Genomic DNA, 23,181 nt, shown 5'->3' on the forward strand with positions numbered 1-23,181 from the left:
ATCTTTAGGAATTAAAGGCATATTATTATTATTATTATTATTATTATTATTATTATTATTATTATTATTATTATTATTATTATTATTATTATTATTATTATTATTATTATAAATCAAGCGTTTAAGCGTGAAAGATTCCTTGATTTTTTTTGTTAGAACATTTCCTTAAGCAATTACTGGGTGGCTATTCAACTAGGAGCTCAGTTTCAAATTCTTAAGTGATTTGTTTCTTCAGTTGTTCCCAGCTGTTCTTCCCCGTGGCGAGCCGAGGCTAACGCTCCTGCCTATGAAGGGACACCCCAGCATTGACCTGACACTCTGCTATAAAAGCTGTAAGCTTCTCGTCCAAGATATCAACTCACAAACTGTCGCACAGCACACAGGAGAAACCTCTCACCACACAACAGGTATGGCATCTTCAATGTATCATTTCTCTGGTAAGATCTATAGTAACGGAGTTGAAGGGACATTCGGCAACTGGCTCGTCCAAGATATCAACTCACAAACTGTCGCACAGCACACAGGAGAAACCTCTCACCACACTACAGGTATGGCATCTTCAATGTATCATTTCTCTGGTAAGATCTATAGTAACGGAGTTGAAGGGACATTCGGCAACTGGCTCGTAACGTCATAGGGTCACGTACTGTCACAATATACAGTCCATTAATGTTTTAATTTTTAAAACATTATACAATGGTTTTAAGCACACAACGAGGGTGGATCGTACGCACTTCTAAACTGCGACATATAGGTTCTAGGAGAGTTTACAGTGTGTTGCGTCTCCTGATCGGGCTGGAACAAATGCGATACTTTCATTGACCTATCTCACTCTCAGTCTCATTCTTGGCTTTGACAGTATGAGAGTGACTGGGGTATAAGCGATGCTGGTAATGCCATTCCTTATGCAACCAATTCCTGTTATGAATGGTGTGAAAATGTCGTTCATGCTGGTGCGTGCATTTCAGTAGACTTGGCAGACTGATATGTAATAGCAGCTTCTGGCTCGGTGTGGAAAGCAACGGGAAACTACCCCACTCGTTATTTGTCCAGTACGCCTCTTCATTGAAGCCCAAGCCATCTATGATAGCTGATGGTGAAGCTGGTGTAGATCCAATCAGCCTTCTGGCTGAGTAGGCCTTCTCAACATAGAAACACATATCCGTGCGAGGTATTTTTTAAAGAATATGAGTTTTATATTTTTTCTTGCTGGAAAAGGATCCCGAATTACAGAAATATTATTTAAAAGTTAGCATACATTTACACAAATTTACACCCTCATAGTTGTGCAATGTGGATCATAATCTTTATTTTTTTCAGCTTCTTTGCCTTTATAATATAGTTGGTTCATTTTAACTGTAATAACATGTCCGACACGTTGGCTGAATGGTCAGCGTATTGACCTTCGGTTCAGAGGGTCCAGGGTTCGATTCCCGGTCGGGTCGGGGATTTTAACCTTCATTGGTTAATTCAAACGGCCCGGGGGCTGGGTATTTGTGCTGTCCGCAACATCCTTGCAACTCACACACCACACATAACACTATCCTCCACCACAATAACACGCAGTTACCTACACATGGCAGATGCCGCCCACCCTCATCGAAGGGTGTGCCTTACAAGGGCTGCACTCGGCTAGAAATTATTACTGTAATTACGTAACATTTTAAAAGTCCTTCAGTTACGAGAGTGACACACAACTTAACTTTACGTAATCGGATTTTTCTCAATCAGTTAGCATCCTCTTAGGGGGCGAATACACTATAATTATAACCCAGAACCAAACCCCATGGGACTAGAGCGCTTGAAGGGCCTTGGCCTACCAAGCGACCGCTGCTCAGCCCGAAGGCCTGCAGATTACGAGGTGTCGTGTGGTCAGCACGGCGAATCCTCTCGGCCGTTATTCTTGGCTTTCTAGAGCGGGGCCGTTATCTCACCGTCAGATAGCTCTTCAATTCTAATCAAGTAGGCTGAGTGGACCTCGAACCAGCCCTCAGGTCCAGGTAAAAGTCCCTGACCTGGCCGGGAATCGAACCCGGGGTATCCGGGTAAGAGGCAGGCACGCTACCCCTACACCACGGGGCCGGCACACTATAATTATACAGTTCTTTAACAGATGAATTGATACTTTACTTCATTAAAACGTCTGAAAACGATTGCATCAGACATTTCAGAATAAAAATAATGTTGTTAGTTTCACATCCTACTAACTACTTTTATGATTTCTGGAGACACTGAGGTGCCAGAATTTTGTCCCGCAAGTGGAGTACATTTACGCAACAATAATCTACCGACACGAGTTTGGCGTACCGTATTTAAATACCTTCTAATACCAGTGGACTGAGCCGGGATCGAACCCACCAACATAGGGCTCAGAAGTCCAGTGCTTCAACGTCTCAGCCCGAAGGCTGGTCGTATCTTCACATAACATCACCAAAGGTTATGTGCTTGTATGGAAACCACAAAAAAAAAAAAAAAAGTAAGGGCAAGATAAGGGGGCTGCCTGGCCGAGGCGGTAAAGGCGTGCTCGGTTCGCCTGGAAGGACTGGGTTCGAATCCCCGTCAGGAAGTCGTAAAATTTAAGAAACGAGATTTCCACTTCCGGAGGTGCACATGGCCTTGAGGTTCACTCAGCCTACACAAAAAATGAGTACCAGGTTAATTCCTGGGGGCAAAGGCGGCCAGGCGTAGAGCTAACCACTCTACTCCATCAAGTGCCGAGATTACGGATAGTAGAAGCCTTTACTTTCCACCCCTCCAAGGGCCTTCATGGCCTGTACGGAGATTGCTTTGCTTTTTGTTTAAAGGCTAGATATGGAGTGAGATAGTTTGCCATTAATTTCCTCACTGAACCAGAAAGTGCTTTTGCAGCACAAGCATCCAGACGCATCAGTAAAGCTCTGTCCGGCTTCATGGCTAAATGGTTATCGTGCTGGCCTTTGGTCACTGGAGTCCCGGGCTCGATTCCTGGCAGGATCGGGAATTTTAACCATAATTGGTTAATTCCGCTGGCACAGGAGCTGGGTGTATCTGTCGTCTTCATGATCATTTCATCCTCATCACGACGCGCATGTCACCTGCGGGCGTTAAATCAAAAATACCTGCATCTGGCGAGCCGAACGTGTGCTTGGACACTCCCGGCACTAAAAGTTATGCACCATTTCATTTCAGTAAAGCTCTTAAAGACATTACTGTTCCTTAACTGCTTAACGTGCAGAATAAAGTTTAAAATGCGTTCTGGGTCATGCTATGACGAATAAAAGCTTAGTGTTTACCGTCCACCATGTCTTCTGATATGGACTAGAATAAATTTGTTACTTTCATTGACCTGTCTCAGTCTCATTCTTGGTTTTGACAATATGAAAGTGACTGAGGTATGAGCGATGCTAGTAATACAATTTCTTATGCAGCCAGTTCCTGTTATGAATGGTGTGAAAATGTTGCTCATAGGGTCTGTTGGACCATGCACTTCAGTGTGCTTGGCAGACTGATATGCAATAGCAACTTCAGGCTCGGTGAGGAAAACAAGGGGAAACTACATCACGCCTCATTTCCCTAGTACGCCTCTTCAGTGACGCCTAGGCAGTCTATGATAGCTGATGGTGGAGCTATTGAGGATCACACCAGCCTTCGGACTGAATACTCAACAAAACAGATTTTGCAATAATTACGTACCGGTATTTACGCACCTAAAAGTATTTTCTTTTAAATTACTTTCTGTTTCGATATTTGGCGTTGGTCGTCATAGAGCAGCAGGCTATTTATAATCATTGGAACCCACAGCATATCATGTTGTCCTACTCTTTGTGTTCTACATCCAATTAGTGTGCACACCCGAGGTCACGCATGGCAACTTCCTGCGATGAATAGAGAATCCGTGACTCTGCACTGGTTTTTCTTTCCTTCTTGGGCGATGTTAAAAGTTGGTTGTGTTTTGTACAGAGTAGCGAGATTTTGGTACATTTCAATCTATCATGTTATTGCTGTTGGCCACTGGTGAAGGCGGCAGAGATGGTGTGAAATACAGAAACTGGCCGGGAAGAAATTCCTGGAGATATGGGCAAAGTCTTGAGGACCAAATTCAAGAAGATTCTACAAAGGAATCCTGGTCGGGAAGATGTAAACGAAGACATTGTGTCTTGTGCGAAATTTCTTCAGCCGTGACATTAGAGCTGTTAATATTCTGACACACGTGGCATAAATTTTCGGAAAGCTTAAAAAATTCTGTAATGTATTTGGAGACTACATTATTTCAATAGATAGTATTCCGGCTCCTTGACTGAATGGTTCCATATTCGATTCCCGGCCGGTTCGGTGATTTTAAGTGTGTATCATCAGTTCCTATGGCTCTGGAAGTGGTTCTTTGTGTTCGGCTCAATACGCATGTTCATCTGCACATAGCATATCACACTACTAACCACCACAGAAGCACGCAATAGTGATTACACAGGCTTGACGTCTGGAAGGGCATCCTGTCGTAAAACTGGGTCAAATGCATAACCTTGACGATTCCAAGGAATAGGGGGAAAGTAGTAGTAGAAGAATAAGAAGAAGAAGAAGAAGAAGAATTTCAGCACACTAGAACAGCTTCATTCTATCTTCAACAATATAGATGAGTACCAAAGTGATACTTTCAAAAACAGTAAAAAGTCCTTTTTACGAGATCATTTACATTTTAAGTTGTTAAGTAATTGAAAATCCACAAGCTGTTTCCAGTCATTCGACCGGGTCAGGAATGGAATGAATGAAGTCCCCATCTAGCGGTGAGGATAGAAACCGTGCCGGCTGCCGAAGCCTGTCGCACTCCTCTGGGGCAATGATTAATGAATGACAGATGGAATGAAATTATATTGGAGAGCATTGCTAGTGTAAAAGATGACAGGGAAAACCGGAGTATCCGGAGGAAAACCTGTTCCACCTATGCTTTGTACAGCACAAATCTCACATGGAGTGACCGGGATTTGAACCACGGAACCCAGCAGTGAGACGCCGGCGCGCTGCCGCCTGAGCCACAGAAGTTCTTTGTTAAGTAGTTAATGCAATTAGGGGGCCTACGAACAAAATGTTGATAGTGACCTTTTTAACATTTTAATGTCTGTTTAGACTGCCTAAAACAGGATTTTTTGTGTCTAAACATCTTCAGCTTAGTCATTATTATGACAACCGCCCATACCACAGCAACTACCGTACTGTCACAGTCAGAAATAAGACTGAGACCTAATTGGAAGCTACATTTTTTCTCTGATAGACGGATGCATAAAACAATGAATCCATCAACATCTTTCAGTTGGTTACGTTAACCAATTTTATTTTTAAAATTTACGCGCAATTTTATATAAATAACATCACACGTACAGTGGAGATAGCCAACGAATTAGAGATACTTAGATTTTCCACAGTTTATAACTTCCTTGCAAGCCTACTTCATGTCTAACAGGTAGAAGTATTATTTTGTATTTATTTGGACTATTTACACAATACTTCCAACATTAAATAAGTAATGATAAAACAAATCCAATATATAGACTTGTGCAACGGGTTTCACTGTTTTTGTTGCTTCATATAAAAGACCCCGAGACTTTTATAATAATACTAGCAAATGTACCCGTGCTTCGCTAAGGTATTATACAGTGTATACGGATATCGAAGTAAATTACTGTACATGAAGCGAATAAGAATTTTTAAATTGCATGTCTCTTGGCGTTATCCGAGAAAAAGCATAAGAAGGTCCTCAAACGTTGTTTCCAATGTGAAGAGCGAGTTGCGGAGTTGTGATGATAACGTCAGGTCCACTTGTCTACCGCAATTCACTATGCGTAACGTCAGCCACATTTTGATTGGTAAATTTGTTTATAATCGGGGGTACCCTTGCAAGGGGGCACCGATACCTAATGATAAAGAGAATCAGGTAAAAGAGTTTTGAAAAAAATGTACGCTCCCTTGCCTTCTGCTAGTCAAATCGAGAAGGGAATTATTCATTGCAATGGACACAGGCGTTGGAGGAGGACCCCATTCCTATAGTCAGTTAAAGTCTATGTAGGGAGTACTGATTACAACAGCAGACGCCCTCCTGCTGACAGTCACTATTTATTTGTAAGAATTAATGTCAGACACACCCCTTCTAGATCGCTACAAATCGCCTTAAATGAATAAATGTAGATCGACATACGGAAGTATATGCATGTTCACCTTCATCTTGATATGGGGGAAGAGGGTTAAAATTAGGACTTTCAGGAAACTTTTTAGCCCATGAAACCTATAGGTTATCGTTCTGGATAAATATCACCGACTGTGTTCTTATGCAGATTTGAAACTTCCAGCGTGTCCCCCTCAGAGAATTTTGAAAATTTTAGATTTTTCTACGGATCCTGAAGTCATCAGTTTGTCTGGTACTAAGTTTTAAGTTTCCAGGATACGTAGAATGGTCTCACTAATTCACGTCTGTTTTAATTTTTATGCCTTAATGTATATATATAGTACAGTATATATAGATCGCGCCAAACTATCTTCCATTTATTAATATGGATTATATTTCACCCGCTTCTCTAGTGGTTCTAGGGGTATCTTACTCCCACGGTACGTTTTCCAGGTAGTAAGTCATACTTGAAAGTCATACTGGAAAATACACACGTCCATTATCTCGGTCATTTTTGACTATTTATTTTTTCACCCTTTCTCACCCCCTATGCTAAAGGGGGCTTAAGTTGGACTTTAAAAATCCGCAGTGTTACTATTCATCTCAGCAACCCGGAGAACTATGGATTCGGCTGTATATTCGATTATTATTATATCTCACTCCCCCCTCCCCCACCGTGAAGGGGGCTAAACTTCGAGTTTAAAAAAATCGGGAGTGTTACTATTCATCTCAGCGACCTCGAAAACTATGGATTCGACAATATTTTCGATTAATTTTATATCTCAATCCCCTCTCGCTCCCCACCCCAAAGGGGATGAACTTGGACTTATAAAATATCCGGAGTCTCACTATTCATCTCAGCGACCCCGACAATTAATAAAATATCCTGAGCATTTCTAAACGGACTATCAGGATATAGCGTAAGCTGCTGTAGCCTAGCAACAATTTGTCCATCAAGTCGATTCAATCTTGGTGCGGCTTTGCAATTTAATAAAATTACATGGAATTACTCATAATAATAAAACTACCTATCCGATTTCGTTCAAACCACTTCATAATAACTCTCAGATGTAATAAGAACAAACTGTGAAAATTTCAGCGAAATCGGTCCAGTAGTTTTTGAGTCTATTAGTTACAAATATACCAACATCCAATTTTATATATATAGATATAGATAGATTATAATATTACTATATACTGAACTTAGCTATTTGGCGTGGTTCATGTTTCACTGCTTCTCTCGCAGTCCACGTACTGATCTCAGTGCAATGAAGGTTTATTTGATGACGTGTGACGCCGGGTTATCTATATTTGTTGTTAACTGAGGCCAGTGTAAGGAAGGAAGTGGTCATAACGTTAATGACCTTGAGATGGGAAAAACATAAGATAAGATAAAATATTTTTATTTATCCCTTTCCTACACTTAACCACAGTAGCGGCGACTGGGAGTTAGAAGTGGGGCACAAAAATGTATAGACAACAAAAAATGCACCACGTGTTTAAGGGATAAAGCAGGGGGGGGGACATAAAAATTGAAAAAAAAGCTACAAAATGGTAGTTGTTTTTAATGCTGTCTGAGCGAATTTCTACAGTGACGTAAAAGTTGAGTCTAGCAAATTGAGTGCGATAATAATAGTACTACAGAATAAAACCTTCACCCCCCCCCCCTAATCGCCACTAATGCTCATAACAACTACTTTCAAATTATGCAAATAATAATAATAATAATAATAATAATAATAATAATAATAATAATAATAATAATAATAATAATAATAATATGTTCACAATATTAAAAGCATTGTAGCATGAACAAAATTATCTAACCTAGTGATATTTTGGTAGATAGATAAATAGATAGGTAGGCAATGGGATAGGACAAGTCTAGGAGTGGGAAAGAAGCCATCGTGGCCTTAATTAAGGTACAGCTCCGGCATTTGCCTGGTGTCGACAATGGGGTTCGAAACAACCACCTCCTAAATGCAAGTTCACAGCACGTGCCCCGAAGCACGCAGCCTACTACACGTAGATTGGTAACCCACCTAACCTGGAAAGAATGTCGTCATTGATCGGTGCTTTCACGCGCTGAAATACTTACAGTTGGAGGCTAGTGAAATTAGAAAAAGAAAAACATAGACTTTTCATCTAAACGTCATTTGTAAAACAAGTTTCTTTATAACATTGAAACAATCTTCTTTTTTTTTCTTCTACCGCTTCTCCCACACCCGTGTGGTCACGGGTGCCTGTGTCGCACATGTGGATTTGGCCCTGTTTTACGGCCGGGTGCCCTTCCTGACGCCAACCCTATATGGAGGGATGTAATCACTATTGCGTGTTTCTGTGGTGGTTGGTAGTGTATAACAATGAAAAAATATAAACATTGAAAAATTGTAATATTTTAGTATCTGACTTCACCGACTCCTTTTTAGAGGAACTTTCACTTATCCCAATAGAGATGGACGAAGTGACACTGCTAACTGTTTCAAAACATTCGATACGGCACAGCGAATTGCTTCGAAGCAGTGTATCGAGCGACACACGGCGCACTTCTGTCTCGGACTGCAAGAATAGCAGTGTTACTATACTCAGTACCTCGATAGTGTTTCGCGATGAGTGGAGAAGCAGTGTGTTGATAAACGGCCCACTTCCGTCTCGGACTACAAGAGAAGCAGTGAAACATAATTAATAGTGGTGAAACATGAACCACGCCAAATAGCTAAATTCAGTTTACTGAATAAACTGTTCGACGTTCTGATACCGATAAATTATGAGGTTCATGAAATATTTAATTAGTACATTTCCAAATTCAATGTGATAAAGATCATTTACAGCATAATAGTAGACTACTAGTATATAGTAATATTATGAGTTTGCTTCTTCACTAAGCGCTTAGAATTATACTAAAATGTGATCAGTTTGACAGTTTTGTTTTAATATTTGTTTTACGGCATATCGACACAGATACTGTAGGTCTTATGGTGACGATGGAATAGGAAAGGCCTAGGAGTGGGAAGGAAACGGTCCTGGCCCTAATTAAAGTACAGCCCCAGCATTTGCCTTGTTTGAAAATGGAAAACCAAGGAAAACCATTTTCTGGGCTGCCAACAGTTTTACAGTTAAAAGCACGCTAAAACAGTACTTAACTAATTTGAAAAATTATAAAATGATTAATAACATTTAAGAATAGTTCAAAATAGTTATTCTGTGTACAGTAACAAACTTAACCTAATCCAGTTACAAAAGCATATTAAAATATTAGTCTAAGTGAATGTACTAACTTTAATTATTTTTTTGCTAGGGGCTTTTACGTCGCGCCGACACAGATAGGTCTTATGGCGACGATGGGATAGGAAAGGCCTAGGAGTTGGAAGGAAGCGGCCGTGGCCTTAATTAAGGTGCATTTGCCTGGTGTGAAAATGGGAAACCACGGAAAACCATTTTCAGGGCTGCCGATAGTGGGATTCGAACCTACTATCTCCCGTATGCAAGCTCACAGCCGCGCGCCTCTACGCGCACGGCCAACTCGCCCGGTAACTTTAATTATAAAATGAGTACCGGTAATGCAATATAAGAAGAATACGAAATCAGAATTATACGTACATTGACAAACAAGCTAAACTAGTAAGGGAAACATGGTAAGATTTTTTCTATTTGTTTTAGTCGCACCGACACAGATAGGTCTTATGGCGACGTTGGGACAGGAAAGGCCTAGGAATGGGAAGGAAGCGGCCGTGGCCTTAATTAAGGTACAGCCTGCCTGGTGTGAAAATGGGAAACTACGGAAAACCATTTTCAGGGCTGCCGACAGTGGGGTTCGAACTCGCTATCTCCCAGATGCGAGCTCACAGCTGCGCTCCTAACCGCACGGCCAACTCGCCCGGTGGTAAGATAGTTAACAGTTTAAATGAACTAATTTGAATGATTACAAAATCAGTAATTAAATGTAAAAATAGTCCAGGCTTGGTATTATATGCACAGTAACAGACTTGCATTAATCTAGTTGTCCGGCTCCATGGCTAAGTGTTTAGCGTGCTGTCCTTTGGTCACAGGGGTCCCGGGTTCGATTCTCGGCAGGGTCGGGAATTTTAACCATAATTGGTTAATTTCGCTGGCACGGGGCTGGGTGTATGTGTCGTCTTCATCATCATGTCATCCTCATCATGACGCGCTGGTCGCCTACGGGCGTCAAATCACAAGACCTGCACCTGGCGAGCCGAACATGTCCTCGGACACTCCCGGCACTAAAAGCCATACGCCATTTCATTTCATTAATCTAGTTTAAAAATTTAATTCACATTGAAGTTAAAAAGATTACTTTTCGAAACTTTTGCACTTGACAAATGGGAGCGTTTTTCTGTTACAGTATGGCCCTGCTTTGAGAACAACAATGTCCTTTTCCTGTGTAAAAGAAAGACCTTGCAGTGTGGAGTATATTGTTCTTTTAGTAACTTGACTCGCGGTTCGGAATATGAATCTTCGATTATCGAGTGTCGGCTCATCTTCAGAGCAATGTCACGCAGGGTGTTTCTATTGAGGCTATTGTTTCAAAGCGTTGCTGTTTCGACACATCGATTTAGCTGACATGTACGGAACGACTGGAGTTTCTGTCCACGCGACACTACACACGAAGCAATCTCACTGCTTCGAAACAGTGAAGCGCTGTTGTGTCGATGCATCGAGACAGCTGATTGCGTCGGCTCATTGTTTCGAAGATATCACACACTATACATGTCATATTGTGAGAGAAGCATTGGGACAACAAGGGCTGGAGGGAGGAGCATTGTAGGTGCCATTACACGGTGTTGCCACATTCCTGCATTCCCTTCTTCCTCTCGTTTGCAGCTCACTTGTTCGTTCGTTCAGACCGCTCAGAAGTGAGAGATTTATCCGGCTCCATGGCTAAATGGTTAGCGTGCTGCTCTTTGGTTCAAGAGGCACCGAGTTCGATTCCCCGCGAGGTCAGGGATTTTAAATTCGTCTCGTTAATTTCTACGGCTCGGGGGTTGGGTGTTTGTGTTCGTTTTAAATGTATAAGTTCATTTCACCAAAGTCAATTCATAATTAATAAGAAACATACAAAATTCAACAAGTCAATTCATAATTAATAAGAAACATACAAACAATTGTAGTGGGCTAAATGGTCGATCGGACCGAAAGCTAGTTTTTTAAGTGGGAGATTTGGCAACTTCAAGCAACTCGACCCGCCTAGCAGGCTTATCTCCATGGCAACCCCAGTTGGCACGCCCACGTTTCCATGGCAACCATACCCATACTCCCTTCTTCCCACCCAGGTAAGCAGTAAACGGACCTCCCTCTAATAATTGTCAGAATGTAGCTTTCAATATTACGACCATAGCGAACTCTATATCCCAAGGACCAGCTACCGAGGGGTTATTACCTAACTAATTGCAATACCGAGCGGAGTGGCAGCGCTATCGAGCCAAGCTCTGCATTCGGTAGACGAATGGGTTCGAATCCGACCGTCGGCTGTCCTGAGAATGGTTTTCAGTGATTTCCCATTTTCCAGACAAATACTGGGATATTTCCTATTCATAGGCTATGGCCGATTCATTCTACGTCCTTGCCCAATTAAATTCATCATCATCCATTTCATTTTCATTAACTCCTCAACAGAGGTTGATGCCAGGAAGGGCACTCGGCTGTAAAACATGCCATCTAATTTCACCTCCCCTCATCCCTGACCCCTTAGCAGACACAGGACTAAAAGGTTAACATTCATAACTAATATCAATGTATATTGAATTTTCACGACCGCATTGTCATCGAAATCGACTTTCAGCCGATTAGATCGTGTTACGTACATATAGTAGCCCACGTGTTGAAGAGATGTTAAGAAGAGAACAAAAGTGGCCAACCGGACAGCAGTGGAATCCGAACCCACAACTTCCGACAACGGTCGACTTACACGCACTCTACAGTGTGATGGCAATAGTGCCAGACCTGAAGATTGAATCCTTTCCAACAGATTAAATATAACGTAGGCCACCATCGCTCAATGGTAGAGCTACCACTGCGAAATAGGGGGTGGTGGGTTTGGATCCCACTGGTGTTCGGCTGGCCATCTTTGTTCTGTACTCAACATTTCTTCAACATATACTGTATATACGTAACACGCTCTGATAGGTTCAACGTCGATTTCGATTAATTGCAATGTGTTTATAACTAATGTTAGATTTAACAATGGTTTATGATAACTATGCCGGCCCCGCGGTGTAGGGGTAGCGGGTTCGATTCCCAGCCAGGTCAGGGATTTTTCTCTCGATCTGAGGGCTGGTTCGAGATCCACTCAGCCTACGTGATTAGAATTGAGGAGCTATCTGACGGTGAGATGCCGGCCCCGGTCTCGAAAGCCCAGAATAACGACAAAGAGGATGCGTCGTGCTTACCACATGGCCCCTCGTAATCTGCATGCCTTCGGGCTGAGCAGTGGTCGCTGGGCAGGCCAAAACCCTTTCAAGGGCGTTAAATGCCATGGGGATGGTTTGGTTTATGAAAACTATGACCACGGTAGAGTACACAGTTGTTGGTAACGCTGTCCGTGTATCACTTTTGACCGGAAGGTCCTTCGAAAAAGCATACTCTATGTTAATAATTACAGTTGATGGAATAATGAATATTCCACTTTTGTTTCAGAGAGTGATTGATCATCATGCAAGTTACCGCTGTCTTACTTTTTATCGTCAGTGCTGTCGTCGCTATGACTGTCGAGTCTGGAGAAAAGAGCACGCATACCACTGACCTTGTTGAAGTGAAGGAGAAAGACACCCCCGATCAGGTGAGATAAATACATTTATACCACTGCTGCTCAATGTATTTGAGAAACGGAGGTTTCACTGTCACAATCGACCATGAGTGAGGTCTCGTCCCCTTAGATCCTCATCATCAATCATTTTAATCCAAGGAACATTATGTAATTTTTCAAAGTCCAAGAGTGTGCCATATTTGAAATGCATTGCCTGATGTGACAGTGACTCGAGCCTAGAACTCTTATTGGCGATATTATTGTTATAGCCATGCTATAACGTTCTGCAATTGAAACTGGTGTTTAGAAACTTACACTTGCTCTATTGGACATGTACTACAGTACATCAAAACAACAGCATGTTGATGATAGTTTGAGAGAGTCTACAGATAATCATCTCCATCGCCAGGCACCTGCTCCAATGCTAAACAAGTTTTGCTACACCCTTCTAAATGAAGGACGCTGGTTGAAAAAATCTTCCACGGCATCAGGAACAGTTTGATAGGGGGTGAAACGCTTACTCTTCAGATTTTATTCAGGAGACCAAAGGCGTGACTGTCGCAAGGTGAGAGATCTTGGGAGTAAGGCGGATGATCGATAAGACCCCAGCAAAAACTGCTCCCACTGTCCATCGTTGAGTTGGTAACATGTGGGTGCGCGTTATTCTCGAGCACAATCACACTCCGTGCCAGTTTTCCCCACCAAAGAACCTTTTTTGCACAATAATTGAATCATGTCACGTACTATTCGTTCGGACGTAATCATTAAACACGAATAACGTTCTCCTTTACTTGGACACATATCTCAAACTGACCACGTTCTGAGCTGTTACTAAAAACACCAAACCATGCAGTGCTGCTACCTTTTGGCTATCCCATCAATTATTTGTCTATGTTTCAATTGAACAGCCCTTATACAACCAGAAAATGAATAGCATCAATATATCACCAAAAACTTGCCTTTGCCAATAAGTTCTACTGACTTGCTTCAAGATGAAGTACTACTTTTGTCACCAAGCCTTTGAGATGAATAATAACATATTGTTAATTGTCTTGTTCCAGGAACCTCTGTCCAGACAGCGCCGCTCACCACAGCCTGGCGATGACAAGGGATCTGTGGGTGTCGACGTTGATCGAGTGAAGGGAGTAGGAACTGTGATCACTGCAGACGCTGACCGCAACTTGTGGAAGAACGATAACGGAGGTCGACTGGACGCCAAAGGTCGCTGGACTCAAGTTGTCGACGGACCACAGAGAGGAAGCTCCAGCCACGGCGGTTCTCTCATTTACTCTGACGACAAAGGATCAGTTTTTGGATCCGTGGACCGACAGAAGGACTTCGGTACTAGCGTAGGAGTGGGAGCGGACCGCAACTTGTGGAGAAGCAGAGATGGTCTGAGCAGTCTGGATGCTCAGGGCTCGTGGTCTAAAGTGGTTGGTGGACCAGCCAGAGGGAAGCCCAACTACGGCGGGTTCATCAACTTCTCCCGTCGCTTCTAGCTCCCACGTCAAACTGTATTGACTGAAACGTAGGAGTGCTACCCATAGATCCAAATATAATGTCCTATGAAGAAGCTGAACTTACTTTGAACATTCATCACTCATGTAGCAGTGAATGAAATGTATACAATCATAGGGGGAATACAGAAGAGATACAACGGAACAGAGCAGTACAATAACGCTCTGGACGAAATACTGATCTAGACACACAAATAAGGTCGAGATTATGTGGAGGACATTCTGTGAAATTTGATGTTGAAAGCAAGAAGTCGTAACAGGAACTTAAAAGGGCAGGGGAAAATAACGCAGCGAGTTAAAATAATACGTGAAGACTGAAGTTAGGATTAGTGAGTTACCTTCGACTAGGATGTTCGGTCAATCAGAATATGTTTTTGAAGCAACTGGATTGGGTCGATAACAACCAGTCGAACATAAAATAGATCACGTCTATCCACAAGCCCATTTTATCAACTAGAATTCTAACTAATAATTAGTTAATTATAGTTTACTCTCTAAGTAGAGTTCTTATCATCAATTTCTTCAAGAATATGTTCATAAATGCGTGCTAGTCTGTTGAGTCGTACGCGTGAACATTAGGATATAACAGCTTACAGCTCCTGGTTATTAGTAATACGTTAATTTATATATATTCTTCATCATCATTTACTAAATTTCACTACAACCAGGATGTTTCGCCCACTACATACACAGTCACTGACATTTGGTCTACAAATCTTAGTCCATTTCAAATTCGTCCACAGTAATATTTCGTCCATTCATTGGATGGCCTGAAGGAAAGGGAAGTAGAGCTTTAGAAAAATTGTTATGACTGCAGTAACTCAAAATAACAATGTAGCTATGTACCTCCGAACCTTCAACAATAAAACAAATTTGTAGACTGCACCCGATGAGGAAGATTAGTAGAAACTTTCCATTCATCTTCCCAGTAATTTTCAACCACCTCTTTAAAATAATGATATAATAGAGCACTTAAAACCTTCTATTAATTCGGTATTGAAACATTTTACAATATTTATTTTTATTCCATATATATAGGTAAAAATGTACTGTAGTTTTGACCTCGTAGTCCTTTTAACCCTTTCATATTTTTTTTGCTACTTGCTTTATGTCGCACCGACACAGATAGGTCTTATGGCGACGATGGGATAGGAAAGGCCTAGAACTTGGAAGGAAACGGCCGTGGCCTTAATTAAGGTACAGCCCCAGCATTTACCTGGTGTGAAAATGGGAAGCCACGGAAAAACATCTTCAGGGCTGCCGACAGTGGGATTCGAACCCACTATCTCCCGCGTGCAAGCTCACAGCTGCGCGCTCCTAACCGCACGGCCAACTAGCCCGATTTTCATAAATTTCACTTTCAAGTATTCATAAATATTTGAAATGTATTGTGCAATTATTGACAAACTGTGCAATTAAACATTCGACAAAAATTTACAGAAATATTTAAGTTGAACGAAAAACATGTGCGGACGAAATATGGTAGCGGACAAAAATAATGTAATGGGTGAAAGTGATAGGTGGACTAAATGGAAAGTGGACTAATTGTTCGTGGACGAAACATCTAGGGATCAATTTTTTCTATCCATTGCCAGCATCTTTATCACTTTATAGGAGCTGCAGTTCATTTGTATCATGAGGTTCTTCATCTTTCAAATTCTCGGTCACCTCTTCACTTTCTTCCAAAAACTTCCCCTTCCAAATTGTTGCAAATGAAACTGTAGTGTCTCATTAGGTGTCCAGACATTTTCTGCTTCCTTTGCTCTATTTCACTGATGACTTCAATACTACGGTGTTACCTTTTCTTTTAGTCCAGCTTATTCGACTTAATCAGCTCTAAAACCACATCTTAACTGCTTCTAGCCTGTCCTTTATATGTTTTTCCAAGGTCAATGTTTCAGTCCAGTATATTAGTATACTACACACATGACATTTAGCAAACTTTTCCTGGTTTCAGGATTTTTCATTGATTAAGAAACTTTTTAATCAATGTTAAATTGTAATCCTATTGCACATGAAACAAAATTCCTTAACTAGTTCCTATCATGAATTGCCGCGGTAAAAGATAAGTTTTCTAACGCGAGTTAGTTTGATGTCGGTCGTATATTAGTCGTGATATCTCAGTTATGTTTTATACAGCTTTATAAAATTAATTAATTGAAAATTATTTTACTTTCAAACTGCACGTTTCATCGAGTACTGGTCCCTGTACAGCAACACCGGTCCTTTCCACCGATATAACACGTTGTGCTCACCTACAGTCTGTCATGTAGCAAAACAATGGTACAACAAACATTGTTCATATGAATTGTGGCGTTACTATACGTGGTATACACTTCTTAATCAGAAAATCCAGGTTCTATTCCCCACTCCTCCACATATTACAGTTTTAATCTAAGGTTTGGAACGGGATTCACTCTCCTTCATGAGCTGTGTAATGTGAAAGGCGGAAAGCTACGTAATACGTTTGAGAAGAGAAAGAAGTCAGGTTGATTACGTACTATATCTAAAGGCCACTGTCTGGGTACAAGTCATCTTGGCAGCCCAAGGATCTTGATAGGGTCATGTATTGTTTTAAATTTTCAATCCTGTAGATCATTTATTATATCCGAGAACTGCAGCTGTGACATGTTTGTGAACAGTGTAGAAACTAACCAAATTATTTTTTGTGAGATTTGATATCCTTTTGTTTCAATTACTGTGATGTCTTTTACTTTAGGTTTTATATTGAAAAATGAACATGAATCGATAGAAAAGAAAGGGTCAACATACTTTGCACTTTAAAGAAAATATTCAAGTTAAACTTCAATGCTCCTATAAAAGTATTCACTGTAGTGTAAATTATAAACATGCAATAAACTATTATTTTGTTCATCCATGTGATATTTACTTATAAAATAAATTTCTTACCCACAATTATCACGTTACGAACCAGGAAGTTCTCAAGGTATTTGGCTTAGCACAATCTCTGACAAACTGCGTGAAAGTCGGCCACTTTTCTGCGCAGTGACAACAATTCTGTTTCAAGAAAAGCACCCAATCTGAACCCTGCTGACCGCCGATCTCGAGGACGGCCAAAGAAGCGTTAGCTTGGCACACACGCCGACATCGCTAATGGTCTTGGTGGGAGTTACCATCCAAGACACTACTGATCTTCAAAACTGGAAGTCAAGGCGTAAACAAACAGACCCTGCACTAAGACGTGATGAACGCTAGGAAGAGAAGATCCTAACTACAATAATTTTCGAAAACTCTGTATCAGTGGTGAAGTACATCATTCTTGGTACTGATTGCATGCATCCACAGTTGCGTGAATAAGTCCATAACCACCTTCTGCATATCCTCGTCCGACAGCAAGCATCGACCCTTCAAGGCCTTTTTGAGGGGACCGAAGGCGTGCTAATCGCATGGGAAGATATGAGTACCATAGGCCTCATCCACCGCCCACTTGTTACTGTCCGTAATGGATGAGGCTGGCCTCGCAGACTGACTGTCTTCTTGTTTCGAAGAGCGACCCGGACGGAACTTGATGCACTATTCCACAACGGTGGTTTTCAACAGACATGCTGCCCCACAGTAACCGTGTGCTGCCCCATACTCAGTCTTCATTCCCCGGTGGATGTCCACCGGTCCTTCGGCAGCCAAGAACAGAACACGTTGGTCCTGTTTGGACGCATTTAGTGATAACTTCGCCATAGATCACGTGGCCGCATTTAACGCACACACTTCGGCATGACACAACTGCCGTACTAATCCCTTTGCCTTTTTTTTCGGGGGGGGGCCCCCGTAGCCCGCTCCCCCCGCGTGACCATCGACTCAATCTACATGGCCTCCGACATGCTATTATTTCTAAGAAGAAGAAAGAGATAGCAGGGAGGAGTGGGAAGTGATACAAGGAGTATCTGCCGGTTTCCGAGTCAGACTCGCTACCACGGCAAGAGTTTGTGTTAGGTATATGGTGTTGAAGTATGGTATTGAAGGGTCAGGGAAAAACCACATAGGCAGAAAGAAGAAAGAGCCTACATGTAAAACCTGACATTCGAATCCCTTTGCCTACATGTCCGTACTTATATACCCACATCGGAGTCGTGTTACGTTGCATGTCCGAGCAACGCCCTCAAACTGATCACGCCTTATCGTTTTATACAGTATTTCATTCTGACTACAAATTTCCACATTTTAGTGTGAACGTACTTACAATAATACAACAGACTCCCGAAACACACTCACGTCTCTCTCATTCTAAATCAAGTAAGTTTTCAACAAAATAGTCCGTATCCCTTAAGGTATTGAGAATGATTAAATTAAACTGAGCGGAGATGCTTGACATGTCGTCTTTAATGTTGAAGGTAGGGTACGACTCTTTTGCAATTTAAGTGCAGCTACTGCACCGGGAATAATAACTAAAATAATATTGATATAATAAACAGAAATAAGTAGAGAGAGTCAGGTTAGCTAAACCATCAGTTGCCAATTCTTGAAATGTTAAAAATATTGTGGTCGTACAGAAATATAAAATAATTACATGCTGGGGGTTAATAAGTTTAAACTTTAATTTACACATGAATTAAAATTTAAAAGAGACCGGGCGAGTTGGCCGTGCGGTTAGGGGCGCGCAGCTGTGAGCTTGCATCCGGGAGATAGTGGGTTCGAATCCCACTGTCGGCAGCCCTGAAAGTGGTTTTCCGTGGTTTCCCATTTTCTCACCAGGCAAATGCTGGGGCTATTCCTTAATTAAGGCCACGGCCGCCTCCTTCCAACTCCTAGCCCTTTCCTATCCCATCGTCGCCATAAGACCTATCTGTGTCGGTGCGACGTAAAGCCACTGTAAAAGTAATTTTGAGGAAGAGACTGAGATATCGTACCTTTAGTTTGTAAAAAAAGAAGAGAAGTATACTTCCGATTGAATTTTAATTATTTGAATAGTTCGCAAAACTAGGTCGAATAATAAACTAGTATGTGAATAATTCGATTGTTCGAATACTCACAGTCCTATTTCTTGGCAAAATTAAAAAAAAAATGTGACAGGCTGAAAATGACCGCGGGTAAAAGACGGAAAAGAGCGAGCATTTCTTGGCAAGTTTATGTACATTCTACCAATAAAAGGGTGCAATTCTATGCTTTTCAAACTGTTTTAACCAGTGCTTGTAACGTTCCTCATACAGTAGAACTATGCAAATTTAGTAACATGGGGTGACTTTTCTACTAGGGACATACTTTGAACTGTTTTTTCATAATGATTTAGAGCCCTTAAGAGTGACATAGAGGACATGTTCTTCAGAACTTTGGCCCGAGGGACTCTAACTTGGGAGTGTGAGTTGAGGACTACGGGACCGTTAGATGTGTCCCAGCATTCCTTCCGCTTACTTGTGCCAGGCTTCTCACTTTCATCTATCCAATCGATCTCCTTCCTTTCCAACCCTGACGGTATTAGGTAACGGGGCCTAGGGAGTCTTCCATTTTCACAACCACGGCAGCCCTTGTCTATCTTTGACTGATACCTTCACTTTTCGAAGTGTCGGACCCCTTCCATTTTTTCTGTCTGATTATATTGTTCATAGAAGATGGTTGCTCAGCTGTACTTCCTCTTAAAACAGTAATCACCACCACCATTCTTTAAAATGTTGTGATTAAATATGCGAGTTTTCCAGGATGAAGAAAATCTCGCTCTGCATAGGATATGTGCTACCTACCAAAGGTGTGCTTATTCAGTTTAGGTGTTATTTGTATCGTCTTTAAAGATGAAAAGAGCCTTCTGTAAAACAATGCTTACTTAAGAATTAATTATTGATTTTCTTCCACAATGGGGATACTTTCCACCATACAGAAGTGGTGCAAAGTATCCTGATTTAAAGAAATTTCTACGGGTTTTAGTAAGCCTGCTTGTTTCTGGGATCGTTAAATTCACAAATATCAGGTGGATGGTCTTTCTCACGCCATACAGATGCTAGAGTGAAAACGAAATAAGCCCTACAATCACTGGGATTCGAATATCGACAGCAAAGCTAGGAATCATTCAGCTAATAAGCCTCCCATTCATCTATATAAGAAGTATTAACCTGTATATACCATACCAATCAAGATCCACGATTAGCTGGCGCAGTTATCTAAGAAAATAAACGTTGTGAGATCCATAGGTGGGACCACAGTTAGATAGTGCAGTTATCTAAGAAAATAAACGTTGTGAGATCCATAGGTGGGACTACAGTTAGATAGTGCAGTTATCTAAGAAAATAAACGTTGTGAGATCCATAGGTGGGACTACAGTTGAATAGAGTGGTTATCTAAGAAAATAAACTTTGAGATCCATAGATGGGACTACAGTTAGATAGTGCGGTTATCTAAGAAAATAAACTTTGAGATCCATAGGTGGGACCACAGTTAGATAGTGTGGTTATCTAAGAAAATAAACTTTGAGATCCATAGATGGGACCACAGTTGGATAGTGCGGTTATCTAAGAAAATAAACTTTGAGATCCATAGGTGGGACCACAGTTAGATAGTGTGGTTATCTAAGAAAATAAACTTTGAGATCCATAGGTGGGACCACAGTTAGATAGTGCGGTTATCTAAGAAAATAAACTTTGAGATCCATAGATGGGACCACAGTTGGATAGTGCGGTTATCTAAGAAAATAAACTTTGAGATCCATAGGTGGGACCACAGTTGGATAGTGCGGTTATCTAAGAAAATAAACGTTAAGATCCATAGGTGGAACCACAGTTGGATAGTGCGGTTATCTAAGAAAATAAACTTTGAGATCCATAGGTGGGACCACAGTTGGATAGTGCGGTTATCTAAGAAAATAAACTTTGAGATCCATAGGTGGGACAACAGTTGGATAGTGCGGTTATCTAAGAAAATAAACTTTGAGATCCATAGGTGGGACCACAGTTGGATAGTGCGGTTATCTAAGAAAATAAACTTTGAGATCCACAGCCAGGACTTTAGTTAGATAGTGCAGTTGTCTAAGGAAATAAACTTGCTTTCACCCATTCAGCCTTAGTCACAGTCCATTAACGCAGAAGCATATTGCAGAAATGACAGGAGATAACCTTGAACTTCAACCTCGAACATTAACTCAAACGATTAGTCTGCATGTTTCTCGCGAAGCTGGTGAGAAGTACCGCTGGATGTCTCTATCCGTATTTCCCCTCCGGAGGCACGTGCTCTCGAAATACAAAATAAGGAATATTTTCTGTCCTTCCCTAGAAACCCATGAGGATATACTGCTCCACAGAGCCATATATAAGGAGCTGTGGGCATTTCCACATTAGTATGCAGCTGAAAGGACGACACTTCATTCAGTGACAGGCAACCGGCAGTGAAAGTAAGGAATTTATTACCACAGTACCTTATCTTGTTAGTTTGCAGAATTCAAGATATTTATTATTGCTGTACATCGCAAGTGATTTTTATTTTCTTTCTTTCTTTCTTTCTTTCTTTCTTTCTTTCTTTCTTTCTTTCTTTCTTTCTTTATTTATTCCTTAATCTGTTTACCCTCCAGGGTTGGTTTTTCCCTCGAACTCAGCGAGGGATCCCACCTCTACCGCCTCAAGGGCAGTGTCCTGGAGCGTGAGACATTGGGTCGGGGGATATAATTGGGGAGGATGGCCAGTACCTCGCCCAGGCGGTCTCACCTGCTATGCTGAACAGGGGCTTTGGTGGGCATAGGAAGATTGGAAGGGATAGACAAGGAAGAGGGAAGGAAGTGGCCGTGGCCTTAAGTTAGGTACCATCCCGTCATTTGACTGGAGGAGAAGTGGGAAACCACGGAAAACCACTTCCAGGATGGCTGAGGTGGGAATCGAACCCACCTCTACTCAGTTGACCTCCCGAGGCTGAGTGGACCCCGTTCCAGCCCTCGTACCACTTTTCAAATTTCGTGGCAGAGCTGGGAATCGAACCCGGGCCTTCGGGAGTGGCAGCTAATCACACTAACCACTACACATCGCAAGTGATTTTTACTCTCAAGAATAATGCTGCGGGTTTTACCTCTCACTAACTACTTTTACCTTTTTCGGAGTCGCCTCAGTGCCGGCATTCTGTCCCGCAAGAGTTCATTTACGTGCCAGTAAATTTACAGACATGGGGATGACGTATCTGAGCACCTGCAAATACTGCCGGCCTCATTTTTAATAACCTTCATATAATATATGCCAACGGCCGTAGTCGTGTTGGAACACCGGATCCCGAAGTTAAGCAACATTCGGCGTGGTCAAGATTTGGATGGGTTGCTGCGCGCTGTTGGTGGAGGGTAAGGGAATGGAGGAGCGGAAAGGAACTGGCCACCCTACCGCACGTAAACTCCGGCTCAGGCACACCTCTGCGGAGGTTCAGACCTGCCTTCGGGCAGAATATACCCTTACCTTATATAATATATGACCAGAGCCGGATGTGCAGTGTGCTGGCCGCTATGCCCCACCCTCACCCTTTCTTGCAGAGTCTTCTGTACGAAATATTCCTCCCCCCCCCTCCCTTTCTTTCTACAATGGTTTAAAGATTTTGGCCGACAGTTTTTACATATCAGAATATCATCATCATCATCATCATCATCATCTGTTTACCCTCCAGGTTCGGTTTTTCCCTCGGACTTGGCAAGGGATCCCACCTCTACCGCCTCAAGGGCAGTGTCCTGGAGCTTCAGACTCTTGGTCGGGGTATACAACTGGGGAGTATGACCAGTATCTCGTCCAGGCGGCCTCACCTGCTATGCTGAACAGGGGCCTTGTGGAGGGATGGGAAGATTGGAAGGGATAGGCAAGGAA

The 23,181-nt window shown here is 41.9% G+C and overlaps 2 protein-coding genes across 2 annotated transcripts in view; one reads left to right on the top strand and one right to left on the bottom strand.

Annotated features, from left to right (window-relative positions):
* LOC136862274 (nose resistant to fluoxetine protein 6) overlaps positions 1–23,181 on the bottom strand; it is a 415,203-nt gene that overhangs the window by 122,679 nt on the left and 269,343 nt on the right. The gene's annotated exons all lie outside the window — the stretch shown is intronic.
* Positions 514–14,981, top strand: LOC137497043 (sarcotoxin-2A-like). The gene is made up of 3 exons (XM_068225577.1): positions 514–548; positions 12,788–12,929; positions 13,958–14,981. The coding sequence occupies exons 2-3, from the start codon at positions 12,804–12,806 to the stop codon at positions 14,393–14,395; spliced, it is 564 nt and encodes a 187-aa protein (XP_068081678.1). The 5' UTR covers positions 514–548; positions 12,788–12,803; the 3' UTR covers positions 14,396–14,981.

This window comes from Anabrus simplex, chromosome 1, assembly GCF_040414725.1.
Source record: "Anabrus simplex isolate iqAnaSimp1 chromosome 1, ASM4041472v1, whole genome shotgun sequence".
NCBI classification, from domain to species: Eukaryota; Metazoa; Arthropoda; class Insecta; order Orthoptera; family Tettigoniidae; genus Anabrus; species Anabrus simplex.

What these genes read in the sequence shown, in the direction of transcription:
- LOC137497043 (XM_068225577.1), top strand. Translation starts at nt 12,804, where the DNA reads ATGCAAGTTACCGCTGTCTTACTTTTTATCGTCAGTGCTGTCGTCGCT. An exon ending in AGAAAGACACCCCCGATCAG is followed by an intron (nt 12,930 to 13,957) that starts GTGAGATAAATA and finishes GTCTTGTTCCAG; the next exon opens with GAACCTCTGTCCAGACAGCG.